Below are 24,048 nucleotides of genomic sequence, written 5' to 3'. Positions count from 1 at the left end.
GGAACTGTTCCATCTGCATCAGCAGAGATATTTCTTCCTGGGTGTGGGCTTTTTCTCCAGAGAGCCATGTTTCCCAGTTTTTTAGTACACGACTGGCATGTTCGGGGAAGGGTGTGGATAGGGTCCACTTGGAGGCCCTGAAGCGACACTGGGCCTGTTCAGGAGTGAGTCCCATCCTGAGTCTGGCCTCTTGGTTAAATAGTTCATAATCATTCACCATGTCACCTGGCAGGTCAGCTGCCACTGCTAGTAGAGGACCAGTGATTTGTGATCTTAACTCCATCATGTACTGACTTAGGTCTTCTTTGTTTTGGTAATAAAATCTCCGTTTTAAGCCTGATTGTATTCCAGTATCCTGGAAGGAGGGGAGTTCTGTAACTATGTACCTGAGATTCGAAGGTCAGTTGTTAAGAAATTGTAAATTGCTTTCATGCTCTCTGCTGAGGGCAGGCTAAGAGTTTGGGGTTACCCCACAGAGAAATATTTCCCCTTCTCCATTGCAATGTGCTCAGTTCCATTCTTTAGTTTCCTTCCTCTGTCATATGCCCCCTTCACTGCCTCTTCTCTAAGATAAACTCCCACACTTACCATTTTATCTATCAACAGCAACCTCTCCTTGCCTCTTGGCCGGTCACAGGAATCTTATTTCAATCTGCTCTAACCTACAGAGAGACCAGGGGCAAAACAAAGTGCAGATACAGAGTAAGAGCAGCTCAGTCTGATTCCTTATGTACCCCAACATAGTCCATCTTGGGCCACTCCCATAAATGAGCAGCCATTTCCATGGTGTGGTTGCCTGTTAAGGTTTCTCCCACCATGAGTTACAGAAATGATTGACAGAGGGAGTGCCATCAGACATGGAATTCACATGCGCAGAGTCAGTTGTTCAAAAGTCACTTCCCTGACCAATGAAAATGTCATTTCTTAGTGTGTGAAAAAAAACCAATCTGCTTCACCCATGACTACAGCCTCCAGTAGCGTATGTAGTGTCTCATACTACTGTTATTTTTCCCTACAGGCATTTGTAATGTGACACCACTCTAGACCTTATGCACATGAAGAAAGTCAGAGGACAGTACGGTACCTACAGGAAAGACTGTTTTGTCTCAGTGTTGAACACCTTTTATTCTACTCTATGTCTGCTTCCAATGGAACTGACTTCACCAACCCCTCCACCTTCATCCTGCAGGGCATTCCTGGCCTGGAGGCAGCTCATGTCTGGATCTCCATCCCCTTCTGTGCCGTATACATCATAACCATCTTGGGAAATTTCATCATCCTGTTCATTGTGAAGATGGATTCGAGCCTCCACGAGCCCATGTACTATTTTCTCTGCATGCTGGCCGTCACCGACCTGGTCCTGTCCACATCCACCCTGCCTACAATGCTGAGCAATTTCTGGTTCAATTCCAGGGAGATCAGTTTCAATGGATGCCTTGCCCAGCTGTACTTCGTTCACTGTTTCACAGCGACTGAGTCTGGGATCTTCGTGGCCATGGCTTTGGATCGCTATGTGGCCATCTGCCACCCCCTGAGATATTCCACCATCCTGACAAACTCAATAACAGCCAAGATTGGCCTGGCTGTGGTGTTGCGTGGTGGCATGCTTGTCCTACCCTATCCCCTGCTGGCAAGGCAATGGCCATATTGCAGAACCAACATCATCCCCTACACACACTGTGAGCACATTGATGTGGTGAGGCTGGCCTGTGCCGACATCCGCATCAGTAGTTACTATGGCCTCTTTGTGCTATTCTGTAGGATTGGCCTGGATCTGCCTTTTATTGCCATATCCTACATCCATATCCTCAGGGCCATCTTCTGCCTTCCTACGAAGGATGCCCGACTCAAGTCTTTTGGGACCTGTAGTTCCCACCTCTGTCTCATCTTAGCTTTTTACATCCCAGGGCTCTTCTCATCCCTCTCACAGCGGTTTGGTCACAATTTGCCACTTCATTTACAAGTTCTTCTTGCCAACTTGTACCTCCTGGTGCCCCCCATGCTAAACCCCATCATCTACGGGGTGAGGACCAAACAGATCCGGGACAGGCTGATCCGACTCTTTACTCATTAAGACAGTAATGGCTTCTCCTGGTGCTCTCCCCGCCAGGCAGAGATCCGCACAGTGCTGGCTGGTGGCAAGGTGCTGGGCCCTCCTCCCTGAGCCACTTACTGGCCAGTCGCAGGAGATTAGGTCCTTCCCTGACCTTCCTGTGGTTTCTCGGTGTGACATGATGGGTAATCGGTCTGTGTACAACTCATAGGGCTGCCATCTTTCTAGTTTTAATTCCTCTGGTAGCTGGACATCCACAGAGCCACCCGCCACCTCACCTCTTCCCCCAAGGCTGTACCACTGCCCCACGTCTGTTCTCAAGGCGCCAGCTCTGTTGCTCTCTACTCTCCTGACCCCCATCACTCTCTGGATCACCTCTGTGAGGGGCCTGCTCCAGGGTGACACGTGGATTGAGGTCTAGCTGGGCCCTCTCTGCCCCCAATCTATGCTCCCTCTGGCATTGTGAAATGACAATCTGCAAAGCCCTCCAAGCTTGCCTCATGCCAACATGCCAGGGAGGACCCATCTCCAGCTGTATTCATAGATGTTGTGGCCAGGCACTGATCAACTGATACCACAGAGGTTACAGCCGAAAGACTCCCAACTCCCCAGCCTAAGACCCAGAGCTGCATTGCCCTGCTCTCGTCAAAGCCCAGCCAGAATGAATTAATTACCCACAGCACCAGCCCTCCAAAGGAAAGTGGGTGCGCCCAGCCTTGTTCGTGAGTTGAGATTTCCCCTTCGCACTTCAGACAACAAATGGTGTGTTAGGTGGCATGGGAATCAGATGTATTAGCTGCACAAAGAGAACAGTGAGGGGATTATAGATGATGACAAAGAGATTACACAGATTATGATAGAAAATAAAACAAAACCACAATCTAAGCCTGAAGTTCCAGCTAGAATTTGAATCAAGCCGTGTCTCTCCCAGCTAGACACCAGAAGCAGGTCAGGCTTTTCAGGCAGGTTCCTCCTTTCCTGCCCTGGTCCCATTCCCCACCCTTCCCCTCCTGGGTCAGTTCATTCGCTCTGCTGCTTCCTACTGTGCTGTCCTAGGGAGAGTGAGGACCCGTCATTATGTCACTGCCCCATTTATGTCTTCTTCCAACTTGCTGGACGCCCTTTTGCTGTGACTGGGCCGAGCTGCCCCATGTGCAGGGCTCTCCAGACTGGTTGCTGTTGCAGATGGTTCCTGGGGCTGGCGTGAATTCCCTCAGTGAACATCCTTTGGCCTTTCCTCTGTCATACCTGGCAGGCTGCTCGTGGAGGTTCTCCGCCTCCCCCTTGTCACAGGAACGCAGACGGAGCCAGGTGCAGAACTGCGCAGAGGGTGACAGCACGTGTCACTGGACAGGCCATTCACCTTCTGCAGACTGAGACTCTCAGAACCACACCTCAAAGCGCCTTTGTGCAGACCCCACCGCTATTGTACCCCAGTGGTGAACATGGGGCTGCCAGGGGGTCCCAGGCCCCACCTCCCCTCTCCCCAGTGGGGCTCTCTCTGCTCTTGGGCTGGTGAAGGAGCTGCTGATGCCTGAAAAGGAGCCTTTGGTGAGAGCAGAGGGGATGCGGTGCTGACACAACAGGCCAGGCTGGAGCGCAGAGGGAAGGCAGGAAACGAAAGTTGGGAGCAGAGCGGTGAGGCAGGCAGGGGCGGCCGTGAACCTTACAGCTGTGGAGTCTGGAGCGCAGAGACCACCATGTGGCTTGTTTCTGTAGCTTTCAGTTCCCTTCTGCTCCCCCCTCCTGGGGGCCATAGCATCCTTGCAATGGGCACAGGCTGGGAGCCCCGAGCCCTGAGCTGGGGGCACAGCAAGGGATCAGCTTTGAAGCTAGCTGGACAACAGCTGAGAGGTAGAACAAGTCCTTGTGTTAGCTGAGAAGTGGGATGCTGGGCAGACTCTCACAGGAGGGGAAATAACCACCATGCTTTCAGTGCGGCAGAGTGGTGCGGTAAGTACACCCCTTCCCAAGAGGGGAGAGTCACCGGGGTGTGTGGACACCCCTACTGCTGCTTCCTGTGTGTCAGTGACCTGTGTCAGTCTGTCACCCCAGGGCAGCACAGACCAACTGGCCTAACTCCAGGGAGCAGCCCCTGCTTGCAGGGCAGCAGGGCTCAATGGCCAGCACCATGGGGACAGTTGCTAGATAACGGCGGTGAAGTGGGACTTGGGGCCGCTCAGCTCCACTGCACCTTGGCGCGGGACTCTAGCGATGGTGGAGTGGCCCATCAGTAGCTTGGTGCAGAATCTCACCAAAATGCCCTGAGCTAACTTAGGTGGGAGCTGTTACCAGGTTCAGAGTTTGAAGGCCCCATGGGAGGTTTCCCAGTGCATTAACCATGCAAATGACATGCGCCTGGTTTCTCTGATGCCCCCCACCTCCCTGTCCTGGTGAGACAGATCCTCTGGTTCTCCAGCCGTGCACAGAGTTGGGGTTACCACCCCCTGCAGCGCAATGCAGGTGCTGATTTGGGGAGGATGCAGTCCTAGGGAACGGCACCAAGGAATTCTACTCCCAGCAGGTTCTCTGTGAACAACATCTAGCCCAGACTGAGCTGAGTTGTCCCCTTTTATACATACCCAGCCCTTGGGGCATGCTCAGTATATCTCAGGGGGTGGGACTTCCTCTACCTGTAGTGTGCTAAGCCCTTCTCCCCCAGAGCAGGGTATGCACACCCTGTGACAGGCAGTTGTTCACAGCACCATTGCCCCGGGGCTGAGGCTGAACACGACAGATGAATCAGACACACTCTGCAAAAACTTTTTTGGCCACTAGGTCTATGTGCTCATTAGCCAGCCGGCTAGGCAGCGTTACCGGTGTGTCCTGGATGGGCTGAGACACACAGAGGCAAAGTGATTCTCTCAAGGCCACACGGTGTGTCTGTGCTGGAGCTGGGAATAGGAACTGGGAGTCTTGACCTCTGCCCTCCTCACCCTTAAACCGTTGCTCTGGCTGTGAACTGGCACTGCTCATCTGATACCAGCACATCAATAATCATAAGCCCAGACTCAAAGGGGACAGAGGCATATAGACAGGACAGTCGTACCTGGCGCGCTGCAAGTTTCCCGGTGCCTCCTGACAGGGTGTGGTTTGTACAGGAATTGGTGTTACTGTACAGCGGGGTAGCAAACTTGTACAATTGGTCGTACTGAGTCCCACAGCATCCCACGGTGATCTCCACTCACAGCAGTGCAATAGCTGGTGTAGCTAAGAAAGGGGCATTACCTGGGTTCCTGCTGTGCAAGTACCTGGCACCAGAGAGCCACTGGAGGATGGGAAGAACTGGTAAAATCCTGTCTGGCCACAGGGAGCTTCCTTCTTGTGCAAAGAAAGGAGGGAAGAGTTCTTTGAAAGTGAGAGGTGGGAGCCCATGTACATAGCTGCTTCCTCCAAGCGCAGCCAGCCAGAACCCCCTGCATGGAACAGCCTTAACTTGACGGCTATCTTTGACAGGGAAACAAGCCTCTAGAAAAAGGGGGAAGTGGTAGATGTGGTATCTCTAGCTACTCGTAGGGCATTTGATGCAGTCTTGCATGACCTTCTCTTCAGTAAACTACAACCCAGATGGAGCTGCTGTGAAAAATACCTGATTGGATAACATTTCCCAGAGAGTAGCTCACAGTTCTATCGGAAGGGCATAACACGTGAGGTTCCACAGGGAGCAGTTCTGGGCCCAGATCTGTTCAATATCTTCATGAAAGATTAGGTAATGACACAGAGAAGGCGCTTATAAAATTTTCCAAGCTTATCAAGTTACTAAGGTAGGAGGGATTGGAAGTGCTTTGGAAAGCTTCTGTGTAGTTGAAAGCGATCTGGACAAATGGGGAAAAGATGAAGGGGAAAAGAGCTCAAGAGAACTGAGAGTATTTTAAAGAAGTCTAACTGACGGCACGGGAGCAAACCATCCCACTGCATAGTAAGAAATGCAAATATGGTAGGCAACCAGGCTGGCTTAACAGGGAAATCCTTAGTCAGCTTAAAGTCAAAAAGGATGAGTATAAGAAGTAGAAAGGTGGACAGTTGACTAAATAAGAGTATAAATACACGGCCGGAGAATGCTGGGGAGTAATCATGTAAAAAGAAGGGTTTCTACAGGCATGTTAACAATAAGAGGGTTATCAGGGAAGGTGTGGGGCCGTTACTGGATGAGGGAGGTAACCTAGTGATAGATGATAGAAGAAAAGCTGAAGTACTCAATGCTTTTTTTGCCTCATTCTTCATGTACAAGGATACTTCCCACACTACGGTGCTAGACAATGCAGTATGGGATGGTCAAGAGCAGCCCTCCATGGGGAAGGAATGAGATAAGAGCTACTTAGAAAAACTAGATGGACACAAATCCATGGGTCTGGATTTAATGCACCCAAAGGTACTGAGGGAATTGGCAGACGTCACTGCTGAGTTGTTGGCCATTATCTTTGAAGACTCTTGGAGATGGGGAGAGATCCTGGATGACTGGAAAAAGGCAAATGTGGTCATGATCATCATCATCATCATCATCATCATCATCAGTAACCGTGGGCTCAGCGCCCTTTGGTGTCTGTTGCCTCTCTCACTATTTCCTTCCATCTTTCCCTGTCCAGTGCAGAGTGGCTTAGTTTCTGTAGACCAGCCCTGCACCAATCTACTACATCGTCTATCCATCCTCTGTGGGGTCTGCCTCTCCTATTTGAACTGTCCATTATGCCGAAGACCAGGGTCTTAATTTTTCTGTCGTCGTTCATTCTGCAAATTGTCCAAATAGTTGTAGCTTCTGTTCTATAACCTTCTGCAGCAGGTCTCTTTTGGCTGTATCTTTCTATATAATTCCTCATTGGTGACCTTCTGCATCCATCCTATTCTCAGAATCTTTCTGTAACAACTCCTTTCGAACACCAATATTCTTCTTTTCAAATCTTTCGTTATCACCCATGTCTCACATCCATACAACATGCTGCTGAATACACATGTTTTCAAGACACCCAGCTTCGTTGTTAAGCTAATTGCTTTGCTTTTCCAGATCTTATCCATCGTCTTCAAACTCACTCTTGCTTTCACTGTTCTAGTCGCTATTTCCTTCTTACAGTCTAGATCATATGTTATGTTGTTCCACAGATATGTGAACTTCTCTATATTTTCTAGTTCAATACGATCTACACTGATTTTCCTTCCTATTTCCTTACCTCCAAATACCATTGTTTGTGTTTTATCAATGTTCATAATCAGTCCATACCGCTTCCTTTCTTCGTTTAACTCCCACACTGTTTTTGCTAGCTTCTCCTCATCTTCCTCAATGATAACTATATCATCTGCGAACCTCCAGTTGTTAATTGTTTCCCGTGCACAGATATCCCTTCTACCTCTTCCTTTTTCTTGTCCATCGCTCTCTCCAGATGTGAGATGAAGATTCTTAGCGATATTGGATTTCCTTGTCTCATACCTCTACTTGTTTTAAACCAACTTCCCAACTCCCTGCATGTTCTCACTGCTGCCTCTGCATTATCACTGATATCTTTCAACAACTGTATCAGTCTGCTATCCACTCTGTATGACTCCAACACCGCGCAAGTCACTTTCTGATCTATACTGTCAAATGCTTTTTGAAAATCAACAAAGTAAGTGTATACATTTTTGTACTTTCACCGAGCTTTCTCTGCTATCAGTCTTAGTGCTAATATCTGCTGTACGGTACTTCTATCTTTTCTGAACCCTGCTTGCTTGTCTGCTATATGTTCTTCTCTCTGCGATCTTAATCTCTCAGTCACTATCATCATCAGCACCTTACCTAGATGAATCATTATGGCAATCATTCTGTAGTTCTTGCACTCCAATGTACTTCCTTTCTTGAGTATTGTCACTAGCACAGATTTTGTCCATTCCTTAGGGGCCTTCCCTTCTTTCCATGCTATGTTACATAGTTGGTGTATTTCCTGAATCATGCTTTCTCCGCCATATTTGATCATCTCTCCCGTGATCTTATCATTTCCAGGGCTTTAGTTGTCCTTTAGTTGTTTCACTCCTTTTTCTACCTCCTCCTTCAAAATATTCGTCTCACTCTCGATACTCAGGGGATATATTTCTTTCAGTTCTTCAAACAGTCTCTCTGAGACACTCAGGTCCAACTATGCTTTGTACAGGTCAGTGCAATATTTCGTCCATCACTGCACAATCTTCTCCCTGTTCATGAGCACTTATTTGTTCTCATCTTTGATTGCCATCTGCTTCAGTTGCCATTTCCTATTAATATTCCTAACTGTCTTATACACATCCCTGGTCTTACATTTGCCGTAATACCTCTCAATATCTTCACATTGCTCCTCTAACCATTTCTCCTTATCCTTTCTGGCTGCTTTCCTTCCCTCATTGTATGTCGTCCTATATTGCTGTTCTGCCATCTCAGAAACATCTCTTCTGATCTTCAATGCTGTTTTCTCTGGAACCAACTTCAGTGTCTTCTGGGTAATCCAGAAAGGATAAGAAGAAATGGTTAGAGGAGCAATGTGAAGACATTGAGAGGCAAATGTAGTGCCTATCTTTAAAAAAGGAAAGAAGGTCAATCCAGGGAACTATAGACTGGTCAGTCTTACCTCAGTCCCTGAGAAAATAATGGAGGGGATCCTCAAGGAATCCATTTTGGAGCACTTGGAAGAGAGGAAACTGATCCAAAGTAGTTAACATGGATTCACCAAGGGCAAGTCCTGCTTGACCAATCTGATTACTTTCTATGAAGAGGTAACAGGCTCAGTGGACAGGGGGAAGTCAGTGGATGTGATATACCTTGACTTCAGCAAAACTTTTGAAACGGTCTCCCACAACATTCTTGTCCATAAGTTAAGGAAATATGGATTGGATCCATGGACTATAAGATGGATAGAAAGCTGGCTTGATGGCTGGGCCCAATGGGTAGTGGTCAATGCTCAATATCTGGATGGTGGTCAGTTTCAAATGGAGTGCCACCAGGCTCGGCTCTGGGGCCGGTGTTATTCAACATCTTTATTAATGACCTGGATGAGGGACTAGATTGCACCCTCAGCAAGTTTGCAGATGACACTAAGTTAGGGGGAGAGGTAGATATATTGGAAGACAGAGATAGGATCCAGAGTGAGCTGGATAAATTGGAGAAAATTTCTGGGCCAAAAGAAATCTGATGTCGTTCCACAAAGAGAAATGTAGAGTCCTGCACTTGGGACGGAAGAATCCCAAGCATTGTTACAGTCTGGGGACAGACTGGCTCAGCAGCAGTACAGCAAAAAGGGACCTAGGGGTTATGGTGGATGAAAGGCTGGATATGAGTAAACAGTGCGCCCTTGTAGCCAAGAAGGCTAATGGCATACTAGGGTGCATTAGGAGGAGCATTTTGAGCAGATCTAGAGAAGTAATTGTTCCCCTCTATTTGGCACTGGTGAGACCACTACTACTAGGCATCCTTCAGTCTGTGCAGACTATGGATCACGCCCTTCATAACTCCATTTAAGATCATCATTCGCAGCATTGACTCTGACTGTGGAGGCCCACACGAGAGTGACAGTCCTTGCTACATCTGCTGCATATGTAACAGGTGTCTGGCAGGTCCTTGCTGTCCTTTCTGTGGGCTCGCTTCTCCTTTGCTAGCTGTCTGATCCTCATCTCACCCTTCTGAAGGCCCTTGTGTAGTTCCTGCTTCCAGCTGCTGCAGTCGTCTGCCAGCTCTTCCCAACTATCTGGGTTGACGTCTACCTCCTTGAGGTCCCTCTTACAGATGTCTTTGTAGTGCAATTGGGGGCATCTGGGAGGTCTTTTGCCAGAGGCTAGCTCACCATACAGGATGTCTTTGGGATCCTTCCATCATTCATCCTGTGGACGTGGCCAAGCCAGCGGAGCCACCGCTGCCTGAGGGGGGTGTGCATAGTTGGAATTCCAGCTTGCTCAAGGATGGCGGTGTTGGACATTCTGTCCTTCCATGATATTCCAAGGATGCACCTGAGGCAGCGCAAGTGGAAGACGTTCAGCCTCTTTTCCTGGCGGGCGTACAGGGTCCAAGACTTGCTGCCGTAGAAGAGGGTGCTGAGGATGCAGGCTCTGTAGACTTGCATTTTGGTGTGAGTGTACAGCTTGTTGTTATTCCACACTCTCTTGCTGAGTCTGCACAGAGTTGTGGCTGCTTTTCTGATCCTCCTGTTTAGCTCTGTCTCCAGTGACAGGGTGTCGGTGATGGTGGATCTGAGGTAAGAAAACTTGTGGACGACCTCTAGCATGTAGTTGTCAATGCTGATTGATGGAGGTTCAGCAACTTCCTGACCAAGTACGTTTGTCTTCTCTAGGCTGATGGTGAGCCCGAAGTCCTTGCATGCTTTGGAGAACTGATCCAGCAGTTTTTGAAGCTGGCCTGTGTGTGTCATTACAGCATCATCGTCTGCGAACAGCATGTCTCTGATGAGCACTTCCCACACCTTAGACTTAGCTTTCAGCCTTGCAAGATTAAACAGTTTCCCGTCAGATCTTGTGTGCAAAAAGATGCCCTTTGTTGAGGATCCAAAGGCTGCTTCAGGGGGAGTACGAAGAAGATCCCAAATAATGTCGGAGGAAGGACGCATCCTTGTTTGACACCTCTCCTGATGCTGAAAACATCTGAAAATGTGCCGTCATATTGGATGGTTTATCTCATGTCTTCGTGGAAAGACTGGATCATCTTGAGTAGCCGTGATGGACAGCCTATCTTGTGGAGCAGTTTGAACAGTCCATCCCTACTGACCGAGTCGAAGGCCTTGGTCAGGTCGATGAAGGCGACATAGAGTGGCTTCTGCTGCTCCTTGCATTTCTCTTGCAGCTGCCTCAGAGAGAAGATCATGTCAATGGTAGATCTCTTTGCACGGAATGTGCACTGTGATTCAGGATGCACCCTCTCAGTGAGCTTCTGGAGTCTGCCAAGGATGACACGAGTGAACAGTTTACCAGTGATACTTAGGAGGGAGATTCCACAGTAATTGTTGCAGTCACTTCTGTCTCCTTTGTTCTTATACAAGGTTACAATGTTGGTGTCTCGCATATCCTGTGGGTCCTCACCCTCTCTCCAGGACAGGCACAGCAGCTCATGTAAGGGTTCCAGAAGTGTGTCCAAGGCACACTTGATTATCTCTGGTGGTACATCATTGTGGCCTGGGGCCTTTCCTACTGCAATGCTGTCAATAGCTTTCTTCAATTCAACCACAGTTGGTTCCTGGTCCCGGTCGTCCATGACTGACAGGAGCTCGACGGCGCTGAGGGCTGTATCAACCATAGTGTTCTTGCATGAGTACAGTTCGGAGTAATGCTCGACCCATCACGTCATCTGCTTGGATTTGTCAGTGATGACTTCACCAGATTTGGACATCAGATGTGCCATCTTGTTCTGGAGAGGTCCCATTGCCTTTTTTATGCCCTCATACATTCCTCTGAGATTACCAGAGTCAGCACTGGTCTGGATGTTGCTGCACAGCTTAAGACAGTGGTTGTTGGCACAGCGCCTGGCTGTCTGCTGTACTGTTTTTCTGGCTACTCTGAGTGCTTGCTGGGTACTCTGTCTCGGTGAGCGTTTGTACTCCAGGAGTGCAGCGCGCTTCTTTTCGGTGACTGAAATCATCTCATCGGAGTTAGCTTCAAACCAGTCGTTTGTGTTTCCAGCTCTTCTTCCAAACACTGACAAGGCCGTACTGTAGATTGTGTCCCTCAGATGCTGCCATCTGGCTGTCGCATCAGCACCCCCAGGGCTGCTGCGCAGATTCTCCTCAAGGGTCGCTCTGAACATTTCAGCATTTTCTGAGTTTGCCGTCTTCCTGGCATCAATGCGGGGCCTTCTAGTTGGTTTAGAGCGGTGCAGCTTCTTGGGTCTCAGCTTGAGCTTAGAGCAGACTAGCGAATGATCTGTATCGCAGTCTGCACTAGGGTACCTGCATGTCAGGAGGATGTTTTTGAGGTTGTTGCATCTGGTGATGACCAAGTCTAATTGGTGCCAGTGTTTTGAGCGTGGGTGTCTCCATGACACTCTGTGCTGTGGCTTAGTAACAGAGAGGAAGCTGTGCTAGTCTACATACTATCAAAACAAAAAGCAGTCAAGTAGCACTTTAAACACTAGCAAAATGGCTTATTAGGTGAGCTTTCGTGGGACAGACCCACTTCTTCAGACCATAGCCAGACCAGAACAGACTCAATATTTAAGGCACAGAGAACCAAAAACAGTAATCAAGGAGGACAAATCAGAAAAAGATTAGAAAAAATTAGATTAAGTATGCAGACAATCCCCTATAGTGACTCAGAAAGTTCCCTTCACGATTTAAACCACGTGTTAATGTGCCGAATTTGAATATAAAAGCCAGCTCAGATGTTTCTCTTTCCAAAACGGAGCGATAATTCCTTTTCTGTAACACACATACCTTGAGGTCATTGACAGAATGCCCCATTCCATTAAAATGTTGACTAACTGGTTTGTGGATCTGGAGTGTTTTGATGTCTGTTTTGTGCCTGTTAACCCTTTGTCTAAGGGAGTTAGAAGTCTGTCCAATATACAAAGTACCTGGGCATTGTTGGCACATGATGGCATATATGATGTTAGTAGAGGAGCATGAGAAAGTGCCCATGATTCTGTGAGTAACCTGGTTAGGTCCAGATGGTATTTCCAGAGAAGATATGTGGACAAAGCTGGCAGCGGGCTTTGTTGCAGGGAAAGGTTCCAGGACTGGTATTCCTGGGGTATAGACTGTGGCTGTTAGTGAGGATCCTCATGAGATTGGGAGGTTGTCTGTAGGAGAGAACAGGCACGTCACCCAGGGCCTTCTGGAGTGTAGCATCCTGATTAAGGATAGGTTGTAGGTCTTTAATAATTTGTTGCAGTGGTCTGAGTTGGTGATGACCAGTGGTGTTCTGTTCTTGGTTTTTTTGGGCCGATCTTGGAGTAGCTGGTGTCTGGGTATTCATCTGGCCCTGTAGATTTGTTTTTTTACTTCTCCTGGTGGGTAATTCAGGTTTATGAATATTTGGTAAAATTCTTGTAGTTTTTAGTCTCTGTCAGTTGGATCAGAGCAAATGCGATTGTACCTAACAGCTTGACTGTAAACAATCGATCTAGTCACGTGTGCAGGATGGAAACTAGAAGGGTGTAGATAAGTATAGCGATCAGTAGGTCACCTACAGTGCATTATATCAATGACCTCAAGGTATGTGTGTTACAGAAAAGGAATTATCGCTCCGTTTTGGAAAGAGAAACATCTGAGCTGGCTTTCATATTCAAATTCGGCACATTAACACGTGGTTTAAATCGTGATGGGAACTTTATGAGTCACTATAGGGGCTCGTCTGCATACTTGGCTCAATCTAATTCTTGACCTTCCCCCCCACCCCTCCACTCTCTGATTTGCTCACCTTGATTATCTTTTTCTGATTTGTCCTCCTTGCTTACTGTTTTTGGTTCTCTGTGCCTTAAATATTGAGTCTGTTCTGGTCTGGCTATGGTCTGAAGAAGTGGGTCTGTCCCATGAAAGCTCACCTAATAAACCATTTTGCTAGTGTTTAAAGTGCTACTTGTGCTGTGGCTTGGTTTGGAAAAATATGTTTGTGATGCACAGATTGTGATACGTGCAAAGTTCAAGGAGACGCTGTCCGTTGTCCTTCATTTTTCCCACACCGGAGTGACCTAGGCAAGAGGGCCATGAGTCACGATCGGCTCCAACTCTTGTATTGAAGTCACCCAAAAAGTACATTTGTTCACGAGCAGGTATTTCCACTATGGCAGCTCTGAGCTCATCATAGAACTTGTCTTTTGCTTCTGTTGTGGCATTCCGGGTTGGAGCATAAGCGATGATCAGGTGGACGGGACCAGCTCAGGTCTGAAGTTTGACCTGAAGGAGTCTTTCTGATTCGCCCGTGACTAGTTCCACCATTTGCAGAAGGGTGTTTTCGATGGCAAACTCTGGAATATTGTGTCCAGTTTTGGGCCACCCAATATAAAAAAAGGATGGGAATGTGCTGGAGCAGGTTCAGCGGAGGGCAACACAAATGATTAAGAGTCTGGAGCCCCAATGGCAGGACCAAGTACTGTCTAGACCATCCCTGACAGCCATCTACCTAACCTGTTCTTAAACATCTCCAGCGATGGAGATTCCACAGCCTCCCTAGGCAACTCACTCCACTGCTTGACCGCCCTGACAGTTAGGAACTTTTCCTAATGTCCAACCTAAACCTCCCTTGCTGCAGTTTAAGCCTGTTGCCTCTTTCATCCAATTCCATCATGTGATGACAGACAGTTAAAAAGTGACATGATTTAAGTGTTTACACTCACGCGAGAAAAGCCCCAAGAGTACAGAGGATGAGCTAGAGCCTGCTGTGTCAGAGAAGGAGGTTGATATGACAGGCATCACAGACGGATACAAGAGACATCTGCTTTGATCTCCTGCACTGCACAGGGCATGGGACTGCCCTGGATCCTCTGTCCCCAGTGGTTCCACAGGTGCTCTGGTTCCCAGGCTGAACAGAGCAGGAACCCCTAAAGGAACCGTATTCTCAACAAGGCTGTTCTGGCATGGGGCCAGGGGGAGGATTTGTCACTCCCTTGGAAGCGCTCCCCAGAGCGGCACAGGGAGTGAGCCCCTATTCTTCAAATGCTTGCTCATGTCTACCCCATTGTTGGTGTGCATGCGCCCATGTGCACCATTGTCAGAGAGCTCTCGCTCAGTGGTCCCTGCACGACTGGCAGTATTGCCCTCTGGCGTGGTGAGGTCATGCAGGTGTACGGATGACACCCCTGCCCGTGCAGTTTTACTTGCACATCTCTCTGCTATGAAGAGTCCCTTGGGAGACAGGGCGTATGACACTGTAACTGCTTTGCTCTCCTCAGGTATCTTCGCCAATAAATTTGGATAATGGCATAGAGAGCAAATCTATAAAGCTTGTGGAGGTGACCAAGTTGGGAGGGATTGCATGTGCGTTGGAGGATAGGATTATAGCACAAAATAATCAGGGGAAACAATCTGAGATAAATAGGAAGAAATTCAAAGAACCCCACTTAGGAAGGACGAATCAGTTGCACACATACAAAATGGAAAATGACTACCTTGGAAGGAGTTCACTGAATTAGGATTTCACACTCATGGTGGACCACAAGCAAAACATGAGTGAAAAAATGTTGCACTGTTGCAAAAAAAACCCAATCATTATTCTGGACATATTAGCAGGTGTATTTTAAGCAGGGCAAGGAGAAGGGAGAAAAATTATTCTTCTTAACCTGTGCTGATAGGACAAGAAGTGATGGACTTTAACTGCTGCGATGGAGGTTTAGGTTGGAAATTAAAAAAAGCTTCCTGTCAGGGTGGAGAAGCACCGGGATGAGTTGCCTTGGGATGCTGCACAATCTCCATCCCCAGAGATTTTTGATGGCTGGTTAGAAAAACATCTGCAGAGATGGTGCGGATGGTGCTTGGTTCTGCTTGGAGTGCAGGGGATGGGACTGGATTAGCTCCAAAGTTTCCTTCCAGTCCTGCAATTCTATGATTCAGAGTAATTTTCCAGTGACTGATCTCTGATCCCTTAGCAGTGGCCTATGTGCCTGTGAAAGTGTTCCTGTCTCACCTCAGGCATCTTTCTCCAGGGCTCTCTGTCCACTGTCCGCCCATCCCAACTGGGCAGTTACAGGGTAGCACGGCCTATGGAGACTTTGGTGTTATGCCTTGTTTCTGACTAGTCAACAATAATGGCTAAATATGCACAAATGCACAGGCAGCCAATTCCACTGTGACTCAGACCAGAGCCCCAGAGTTCTCTTCTCCCCTTGGGAAGGTCCCGTAATTGCTGTTTACACCTAAAGCTGGATTCATAGCACAGAAGCTGCTTCTGTCCTAGACGTTGCCCAAACCCCACTGGAGTGCACAGAGCTGGATTATAAGTGATGCGCACTCCGGTGTCAGCTCTCGGCGTGGGATGAGCTGGAGATGCTGGGGTGACACAGGTGTTCACAGGTATCCATCTCCTGCAGAGAAGCGGCCGTTCTTGACAAGCCCATAGTAACCTGGCTGTGCTGGCACAGAGAGTAAGTCTGTGATCCTTTCTGCTCTGCACAGCCATTGCACCTGCAGGGCCCTGGCCACAGGGGACGACTTTGCTGTGGTATCACTGCTCAGAGTGTCCCTCTGTGCTGTGCACCTGGGCCTGCCCTGGCTGATGGCCTCCAGCACAGGGGCAGCTGCCTTGCAGTGGTGCAGGGATCCTTTAAGATGAAAGGTGTTGGCAGACGTCCATACAAGGCCATATTCAGAGGCTGTGGCCAGTATTTTGCTGAATGAAGCAAAACTGCCCTTGGATTGAGAAGGGAGTAAAGAGTGCAGGAGATAGCTGTGTGTTACTGCACGGACACTAGCACGCCCTTGTCTTGTGTTTAGGGCCCTGCCTGTTCAGAGGCAACGGGGGCTGTTACCTGCCTGTAATTTCTCCCCTACATTCCTTGGAGAGGCTAGTTGTACTTTTGTTCCTGAAACATTCCAAGAAGAGTTCTTAAGAACAGAAGAACGGCCACACTGGGTCAGACCAAAGGTGCCCAGTGTCTGGTCTTCTGACTGTGGCCAAGGCCAGGCGCCCCAGACAGAGTGAAGAGAACAGGGAATCATCAAGTGATCCATCCCCTGTTGCCTGTTCCCAGCTTCCGAGCAGTAGAGTCTGGATACCCCATTGCTACCACGCTGGCTAATGGGCCTTGCTGGACTCATCCTCCATGAGTTTGTCTTTTTTGAGCCCTGCTTTATTCTTGGCCTTCACAGCATCCTCTTATAAAGAGTTCCACGGATAGACCGAGCCTTGTGGGAAGTGCTTCCTTTTATTTGTTTTAAAACTGCCACTCACTAATTTCATAAGATGACCCCTTTCCAAAGTATGCATTGCTTTGCATTCCTCATTGCTGAATTTTATCTGCCATTTTCTTGCCCATTCAACTCAGTTTGTGAGACCCATTTGCAGCTCTTCACAGTCTGCTTTGGAGTTAACTCTCTTGAGCAGTTTTGTTCCATCTCCTAATTTTGCCACTTCATAGTTTACCCCTTTTTCCTGTTCATTTTTGAACATGTTGCTTAGGTTTGGTCCCAGTATGGGCTCCTGGAAGGCCCCAGTAATTACATCTTGAAGCTGTAGTTCCACTGAAAGCAGACACTCAGTGTGGGAAATGTCAGGGCCCCTGCATTCCATAACAGGGTGTCATGGTCTGTGGGCCAGGGCTGCATTCCCTTTTTTGAGAGGAGGACTTTGCCTTTAGCTTTATGAAGATATTTTGTTGACATGGTCCAGGCTCACTAAATACTCCATGTCAATCGACGTCCCTACCCTGGGCTCTTCTTTGTCACAACCCTGTCCACCTCTGGGTCATCTGCAAATTCTATCTGCAGGGTGATTTTTTTATTTCCTTTCAGATCAATGACAAAAATATGCACATTCGCACAGTTCTTGTTCCTTTTGCTTCTTCCCCACTGATGTTGTACCGTGTTGCTTTCTTATCTGAAGGGTTTCCCCTACTGAACCAAATGCCTCAGAGAAATGGAATCTATTACAGCTGCACAGGTGCTTTGATCAAGCAGAGGTGCACTTTCCTGAAAGGCTGAAACTGTCTACATCTGTGGCAAAGCTGGCCAAACATAACACCTCTTGAGGACTGCCATTATTCCTATTCTGAGACCTTTTTAAAAACGAATCCCTCTCATAGACAGATGGAATCAGTGTTATCTGACAACGTATGTTTTCCATGGACCATGTTGTTGACTGATATTAATTATAATAATGGAATCATAGAATTGGAAGGAAACTCGAGAGATCATGTAGGTCCTTATCCTGCACTGCTAGCAGGAACAAGCACCACCTCGACCACACCTGGAAGGTGCTTGTCTACCCTGTTCTTAAAAATCTCCAATGATGGAGATTCTGTAACCTTGCTAGGCAATTTTGGAGCACTTCAAAGAGGGGAAGGTGATCAAAAGTAGCCAACATGGATTCACCAGGGGCAAGTCCTGCCTCACCAATCTGATCAGCTTCTATGACAAGATAACAAGCTCTGTGGACATGGGGAAGTCAGTGGATGTGATATACCTTGACTTCAGCAAGGCTTTTGATATGGTCTCCCACAACATTCTTGTCCATAAATTAAGGAAATATGGCTTGGATCCTTGGACTATAAGATGGATAGAAAGCTGGCTTGATGGTCAGGCTCAACAGGTAGTGGTCAGTGGCTCAATATCTGGATGGCGGTCTGTTTCAAGCAGAGTGCTGCAAGTCTCGGTTCTGGGGCCGGTGTATTTCAACATCTTTATTAATGACCTGGATGAGGGACTGGGTTGCACCCTCAGCAAGTTTGCAGGTGACACAAAACTAGGGGGAGAGGTAGATACATTGGAAGGTAGATAGAGAATCCAGAGGGACCTGAATAAATTGGAGGACTGGGCCAAAAGAAATCTGATGCGGTTCAACAAGGAGAAGTGTAGAGTCCTGCACCTGTGATGGAAGAATCCCAAGCATTGTTACAGGCTGGGGACCGAATGGCTCAGCAGAAGTACAGCAGAAAGGGACCTAGGGGTTATGGTGGATGAAAGGCTGGATATGTGTAAACAGGGTGCCTTTGTAGCCAAGAACGCTAACGGCATACTGGGGTGCATTAGGAGGAGCATTTTGAGCAGATCTAGAGAAGTAGTTATTCCCCTCTATTCGTCACTGGTGAGGCCACATCTGGAATATTGTGTCCAGTTTTGGGCCCCCCAGTATAAAAAGGATGTGGATTTGTTGGAGCAGGTTCAGCGAAGGGCAACAAAAATGATTAAGGGTCTGGAGCACAAGACCTATGAGGATAGGCTGAGGGATTTGGGCTTGTTTAGTTTACAGAAGAGAAGACTTAGAGGTGATTTAATAGCAGCCTTCAACTTCCTGAAGGGGAGCTCTAAAGAGGAGGGTGAGAAACTGTTCTCAGTGGTGTCAGATGGCAGAACAAGGAGTAATGGTCCAAAGATGAAGAGGGAGAGGTGTAGGTTAGATATGAGGAAAAACTACTTCACCAGGTGGGCAGTGAAGCACTGGAATGCATTGCCTAGAGAGGTGGTGGATTCTCCATCCCTTGAGGTTTTTAAGTCTCGGCTTGACAAGGTCCTGGCTGGGATGACTTAGTGGGGGTTGATCCTGCTTGAAGCAGGGGGCTGGACTAGATGACCTCCTGAGGTCCTTTCCTGCCCTGTGATTCTGTGAATTTATTCTAGTGCTTAAACATCCGGAGAGGAAGTTTTTCTTTATGTCCTACTTAAACCTCCCTTAGTGCAACTGAAGCCCTTTACTTCTTGTCCTGTCCTCAGAGGTTAAGAAGAATAATTTTTCTCCCTCCTCCTAATTTGTCTTGTAGGTACATGAACATTGTTATAGCATCCCCTCTCCACCTTCTCTTTCCCAGAATAAACAAACCCAGGTCTTCCAATCTTCCCTCGCTGGTCAGGATTTCTAGCATTTTAATTAGTTGTAATGCTCTTTTCTTAACCCTTCACAATCTGGCCAAATCATTCCTGACCTACATGCTCCGAATCAGACACAGAGCTCCAGGGAGGCCTAAGCAGCATGGAGCAGGTTAGAAGAATTGCTTCTCACATCTTACAACACTTCTGTTAATACAGCCCCCATTGTTCTCTTGTGGTCCTCTGAGACACCCAGATCCCTCTCTTCGGCACTCCTTCTAGGCGGGCACTTTCCATTTTGTGTGTGTGCAATTGATTGTTCCTTCCTAACATTGTTTGTAGAGCTAATCCCATGGAGACTTTTACAGTGTCTCCTAACAGTGCCAAATATTTCTTTTCAAACTTGGCCTTAATTATGGAACTGTTTGCTGAGATGTATGGAAGGGTCACTACACTTTACTAGACTGCCCAGTCATTCAGTTAACTAAATTGTACATAAAGGGTTAAACCCAGGGAACACACACTACTGGAAATCTCCAGAAACTGTGGCAAGGAGCACACAGAGCCAACGGGAAGAGAGAGTGGGATTTTTGAATAGAAGCAGTGATTTGCCTTTTGCAGTCTTTCACATGTGAACAGAAGTGAGCTGGGAGAGATGGATTAAGCCGGGAACCAGGCGTGGAATTTCCAGTGATAATCATGAGACAACAAATGTGTGAGTAGAAAAGGGGATGTTTAGTCAGACATAATCAGGTAATTTTTAAATCTTGGGGTTTCGTGTTGTGGGATTTCTCTGGATGGTTTCGGTACCCTCCCCCAAACACTGTAACTTGTAAGCCGAATCCTGGGGAAGCAAATTTCTGTGTTTTAATCTACCTTACTTATGTTTTTGTGTAACAACTGGCAACTACTTGAACTTACCATGTATGTCTTCTTGCTTTGGTAAAATAAAATCTTCTTTCCAAGTCAGACTATGATTTTCCTCCTACACATGCCTGAGACTGGTAAGAGATAGCTGTGTTTGTCTATATTCTATCCAAAAAAAAGCAGTCCAATAGCACTTTAAAGACTAACAAAATAATTTAGTAGGTGATAAGCTTTCGTGGGACAGACCAACTTCTTCAGACCATAGCCAGAACAGAAGAGACTCAATATTTAAGGAACAAAGAACCAAAAATATTTATCAAGGCTGAAAAATCAGAAAAATTGTAATCAAGGTGGGCAAATCAGAAGAGAAGAGGGGTGCTAGGAGGGGGAAAGTCAAGAGTCAGATAAAACAAAGTGGTTGTGTCTATATCAGCCGTTCCTTTTGAAAGGGGCATGTTAATGAGTGGGCTCGAAACATGCTAATGAGGCGCTTCAATGAATATGCAGCACCTTATTAGCATAATGGTGTCTGTGGCGATTCAAAAGTGCGGCTTTTCGAATTGCGTGCCGCCCATGGAGACGGGACTTTCCGAAAGGACCCTCCCAGTTTTTGAAAGCCCTTCTTCCTATCTAGTGTTAGGAAGAAGGGCTTTCAAAAACTCTCCACAGGTGGCACGCGATTCGAAAAGCCACACTTTCGAATCGCCGCAGCCACCATTATGCTAATGAGGCACTGCATATTCATTGCAGCACCTCATTAGCATCTTTCGAACCCGCTCATTAACATGCCCCTTTTGAAAGGAAGGGGCCCATGTAGATACAGCCAATACGTAAAAGAGCCCTTATACTGGGCCAGGTAATTGCCGTGGTTTGAACCAGGACAGCAATTACCTGGCCCATTATAAGGACTCTTTTACATATTTTATCTGGCTCTTGACTTCCCCTGCCTCCTACTGCCTTGCTGCTCTTCTGATTTGCCCACCTTGATGACAATTTTTCTGATTTGCCAACCTTCATAACTATTTTTTGGTTCTTTATGCCTTAAATTTTGTGTCTGTTCTGGTATGGCTCTGGTCTGAAGAAGTGGGTCTGTCCCATGAAAGCTCACCACCTAGTAAATTATTTTGTTAGTCTAAAAAGGGTTAAGAAACTGTGCGTTATTTTCGATCTCTGAGGGAGAGTTAAGAGTTTGAGTTACCCATAGAGAAACATCCCAAGTGCGTCCTCCTGGGTCCTCAGACTGAGGTTTTTTTCCTAATACATGTAATAAACTTTCTCTGGGATGGTAATTCTGAGTTCTATGCTCTGCACTGAATGAAAGCTGATTTTTTCTCAAGACTTACGTCATTCTGCCCTCCTCTGACGCCGTTTCTTTGCCACCGCAGAGGGGGTTTAACAGAAGTTGTTCACTTTCCCCACGTGACCATGGAATCCTGGCAACCCAATGAATTGAGAATATTCACCGCTAATTTTCTGTTTAATGTTTCCCCGCTTTTGGAATTAGCTCGTGTGGACCCCTGAGTGTCTGGAGCTCGTGCTGGTTGGGAACCCTTCTCCCCATCTCAATGGCAATGTGTTCAGTTCCATTTTTTTACTTCCCACTCCTCTATCACATTCCCTCTAGCTTGCCTCTTCTCTAAACTAAACACTCCCAGTCCTACAAGTCCATCAGGCTTCAGCAACCTCCCCCATTCTTGTTTCAATCTGCTGTATCCAAGGTAGAGACCAGGGACAAAACCAAAGGGCAGAGCCAGAGTAAAGGCAACTTGAGCCGATTCCTTACACACCCCGACGCCGTCCATTTTTGCCGGCTGCAGCGAATGAGCAGGTGTTTCCATGGTAAGGTTTCTGTTAAGGTTTCTCTCACCATGGGTTACAGAAATGATTGACAGAGAGAGCACCATCACATATGGAACCCACATGAGTCGTCAGCTGTTCATACGTCACTTCCCTGACCAAGGAAAATGTCATTTCTCGGTGTGAGAAGAGCAACAGTCTGCTTCACCCAGTAGTGTGTGTAGTGTCCCATGCTCAGGGCGACCATATCTCCCTGCCCCAAAAAGGAGACAGGGAGATATGGAGGGGAGGGGCGGCTCCTTCCGGCTCCATCAAGTCCTGGGGAGCCAGGAAGGAGGCGGCAACCACTGGCCTCCCCTGGAGCCCTGGGCAAGAGGCAGGGCTGCAGCATCCGCCCACGCTTGCCCTGGTTCCCCGAGGCTTGGGGAAGTGACTTCAGCAGCAGCTGTGCCTGTGCAGCTGCTGGCGGAAGAGGGTGGAGGTGGGAGGACTCAAATATGGGACAATGAGTCCCTTTCAAAAAAAAGTTGGGATTCCTTTCCAGCATCCCAGATATGGGACCGTTCCACCTAATACGGGACAGAGAGTCACCCTGCTCATACTGGCATTATTTTTCCCTACAGGCATTTGTACTGTGGCACCACTCTAAGCCCTGGACACATGCAGAAAGCCAGGGTAAAGTACGGCACATAGAGGAAAGACTTTTGTCTCACTGTTGGACACCTTCTTTGCTACTCTATGTCTGATTCCAACAGAACCGACTTCACCAATCCCTCCACCTTCATCCTGCAGGGCATTCCAGGCCTGGAGGCAGCCCATGTCTGGATCTCCATCCCCTTCTCTGTCATGTATGTCATAACCATCTTGGGGAACTTCACCATCCTGTTCATTGTGAAGAGGGAGCCAAGCCTCCATGAGCCCATGTACTATTTTCTCTGCATGCTGGCCATCACCGACCTGGTCCTGTCCACATCCACCCTGCCTACAATGCTGAACAACTTCTGGTTCAATTCCAGGGAGATCAGTTTCAATGGATGCCTTGCCCAGCTGTACTTCGTTCACTGTTTCACAGCAATTGAGTCTGGGATCTTCGTGGCCATGGCTTTGGATCGCTATGTGGCCATCTGCAACCCCCTGAGATATTCCACCATCCTGACAAACTCTGTCATAGCCAAGATCAGCCTGGCCGTGGTACTACGTGGTGCCATAATTACACTGCCCTATCCCTTCCTGGCGAGGCATTGGCCATATTGCAGAACCAACATCATCCCCTACACGCACTGTGAGCACATCGATGTGGTGAAGTTGGCCTGTGCCGACATCCGCATCAGTAGTTACTACGGCCTCTTTGTGCTACTCTGCAGGATTGGTCTGGATGTGTTATTTATCACCATGTCCTACATCCAGATCCTCAGGGCCATCTTCCGCCTCCCCACGAAGGACGCTCGGCTCAAATCTTTTGGGACCTGCAGCTCCCACCTCTGCGTCATCTTAACCTTTTACATCCCCACTCTCTTCTCCTCCCTCTCACAGCGGTTTGGTCACAATTTGCCCCTCCATGTACAGGTTCTTCTGGCTAATGTGTATCTCCTGGTGCCCCCCATGCTAAACCCCATCATCTACGGGGTGAGGACCAAACAGATCCGGGACAGGCTGATCCGACTCTTTACTCATTAAGACAGTAATGGCTTCTCCTGGTGCTCTCCCCGCCAGGCAGAGATCCGTGCAGTGCTGGCTGGTGCAAGGTGCTGGGCCCTCCTCCCTGAGCCACTTACTGGCCAGTCGCAGGAGATTAGGTCCTTCCCTGACCTTCCTGTGGTTTCTCGGTGTGACATGACGGGTAATCGGTCTGTGTACAACTCATAGGGCTGCCATCTTTCTAGTTTTAATTCCTCTGGTAGCTGGACATCCACAGAGCCACCCGCCACCTCACCTCTTGCC

General features: G+C 47.9%; 2 protein-coding genes across 2 annotated transcripts; both read left to right on the top strand.

The window, feature by feature from the left end:
* The first annotated feature begins 1,007 nt into the window (after window positions 1-1,007).
* Window positions 1,008-2,074, top strand: LOC142001696 (olfactory receptor 52E2-like). Its single transcript, XM_074977220.1, has one exon. The coding sequence runs from the start codon at window positions 1,136-1,138 to the stop codon at window positions 2,072-2,074; it is 939 nt and encodes a 312-aa protein (XP_074833321.1). The 5' UTR covers window positions 1,008-1,135.
* Window positions 2,075-22,845: 20,771 nt separating this feature from the next.
* LOC142001689 (olfactory receptor 52E4-like) lies at window positions 22,846-23,784 on the top strand. Its single transcript, XM_074977210.1, has one exon. The coding sequence runs from the start codon at window positions 22,846-22,848 to the stop codon at window positions 23,782-23,784; it is 939 nt and encodes a 312-aa protein (XP_074833311.1).
* Window positions 23,785-24,048: the final 264 nt, after the last annotated feature.

The sequence above is a fragment of the Carettochelys insculpta genome, chromosome 1, assembly GCF_033958435.1.
Source record: "Carettochelys insculpta isolate YL-2023 chromosome 1, ASM3395843v1, whole genome shotgun sequence".
Lineage (NCBI taxonomy): Eukaryota > Metazoa > Chordata > Testudines > Carettochelyidae > Carettochelys > Carettochelys insculpta.
This window is presented reverse-complemented; position numbering and strand designations above follow the sequence as displayed.

Coding starts and splice junctions, on each gene's coding strand:
- LOC142001696 (XM_074977220.1), top strand. CDS start 1,136: ATGTCTGCTTCCAATGGAACTGACTTCACCAACCCCTCCACCTTCATC.
- LOC142001689 (XM_074977210.1), top strand. CDS start 22,846: ATGTCTGATTCCAACAGAACCGACTTCACCAATCCCTCCACCTTCATC.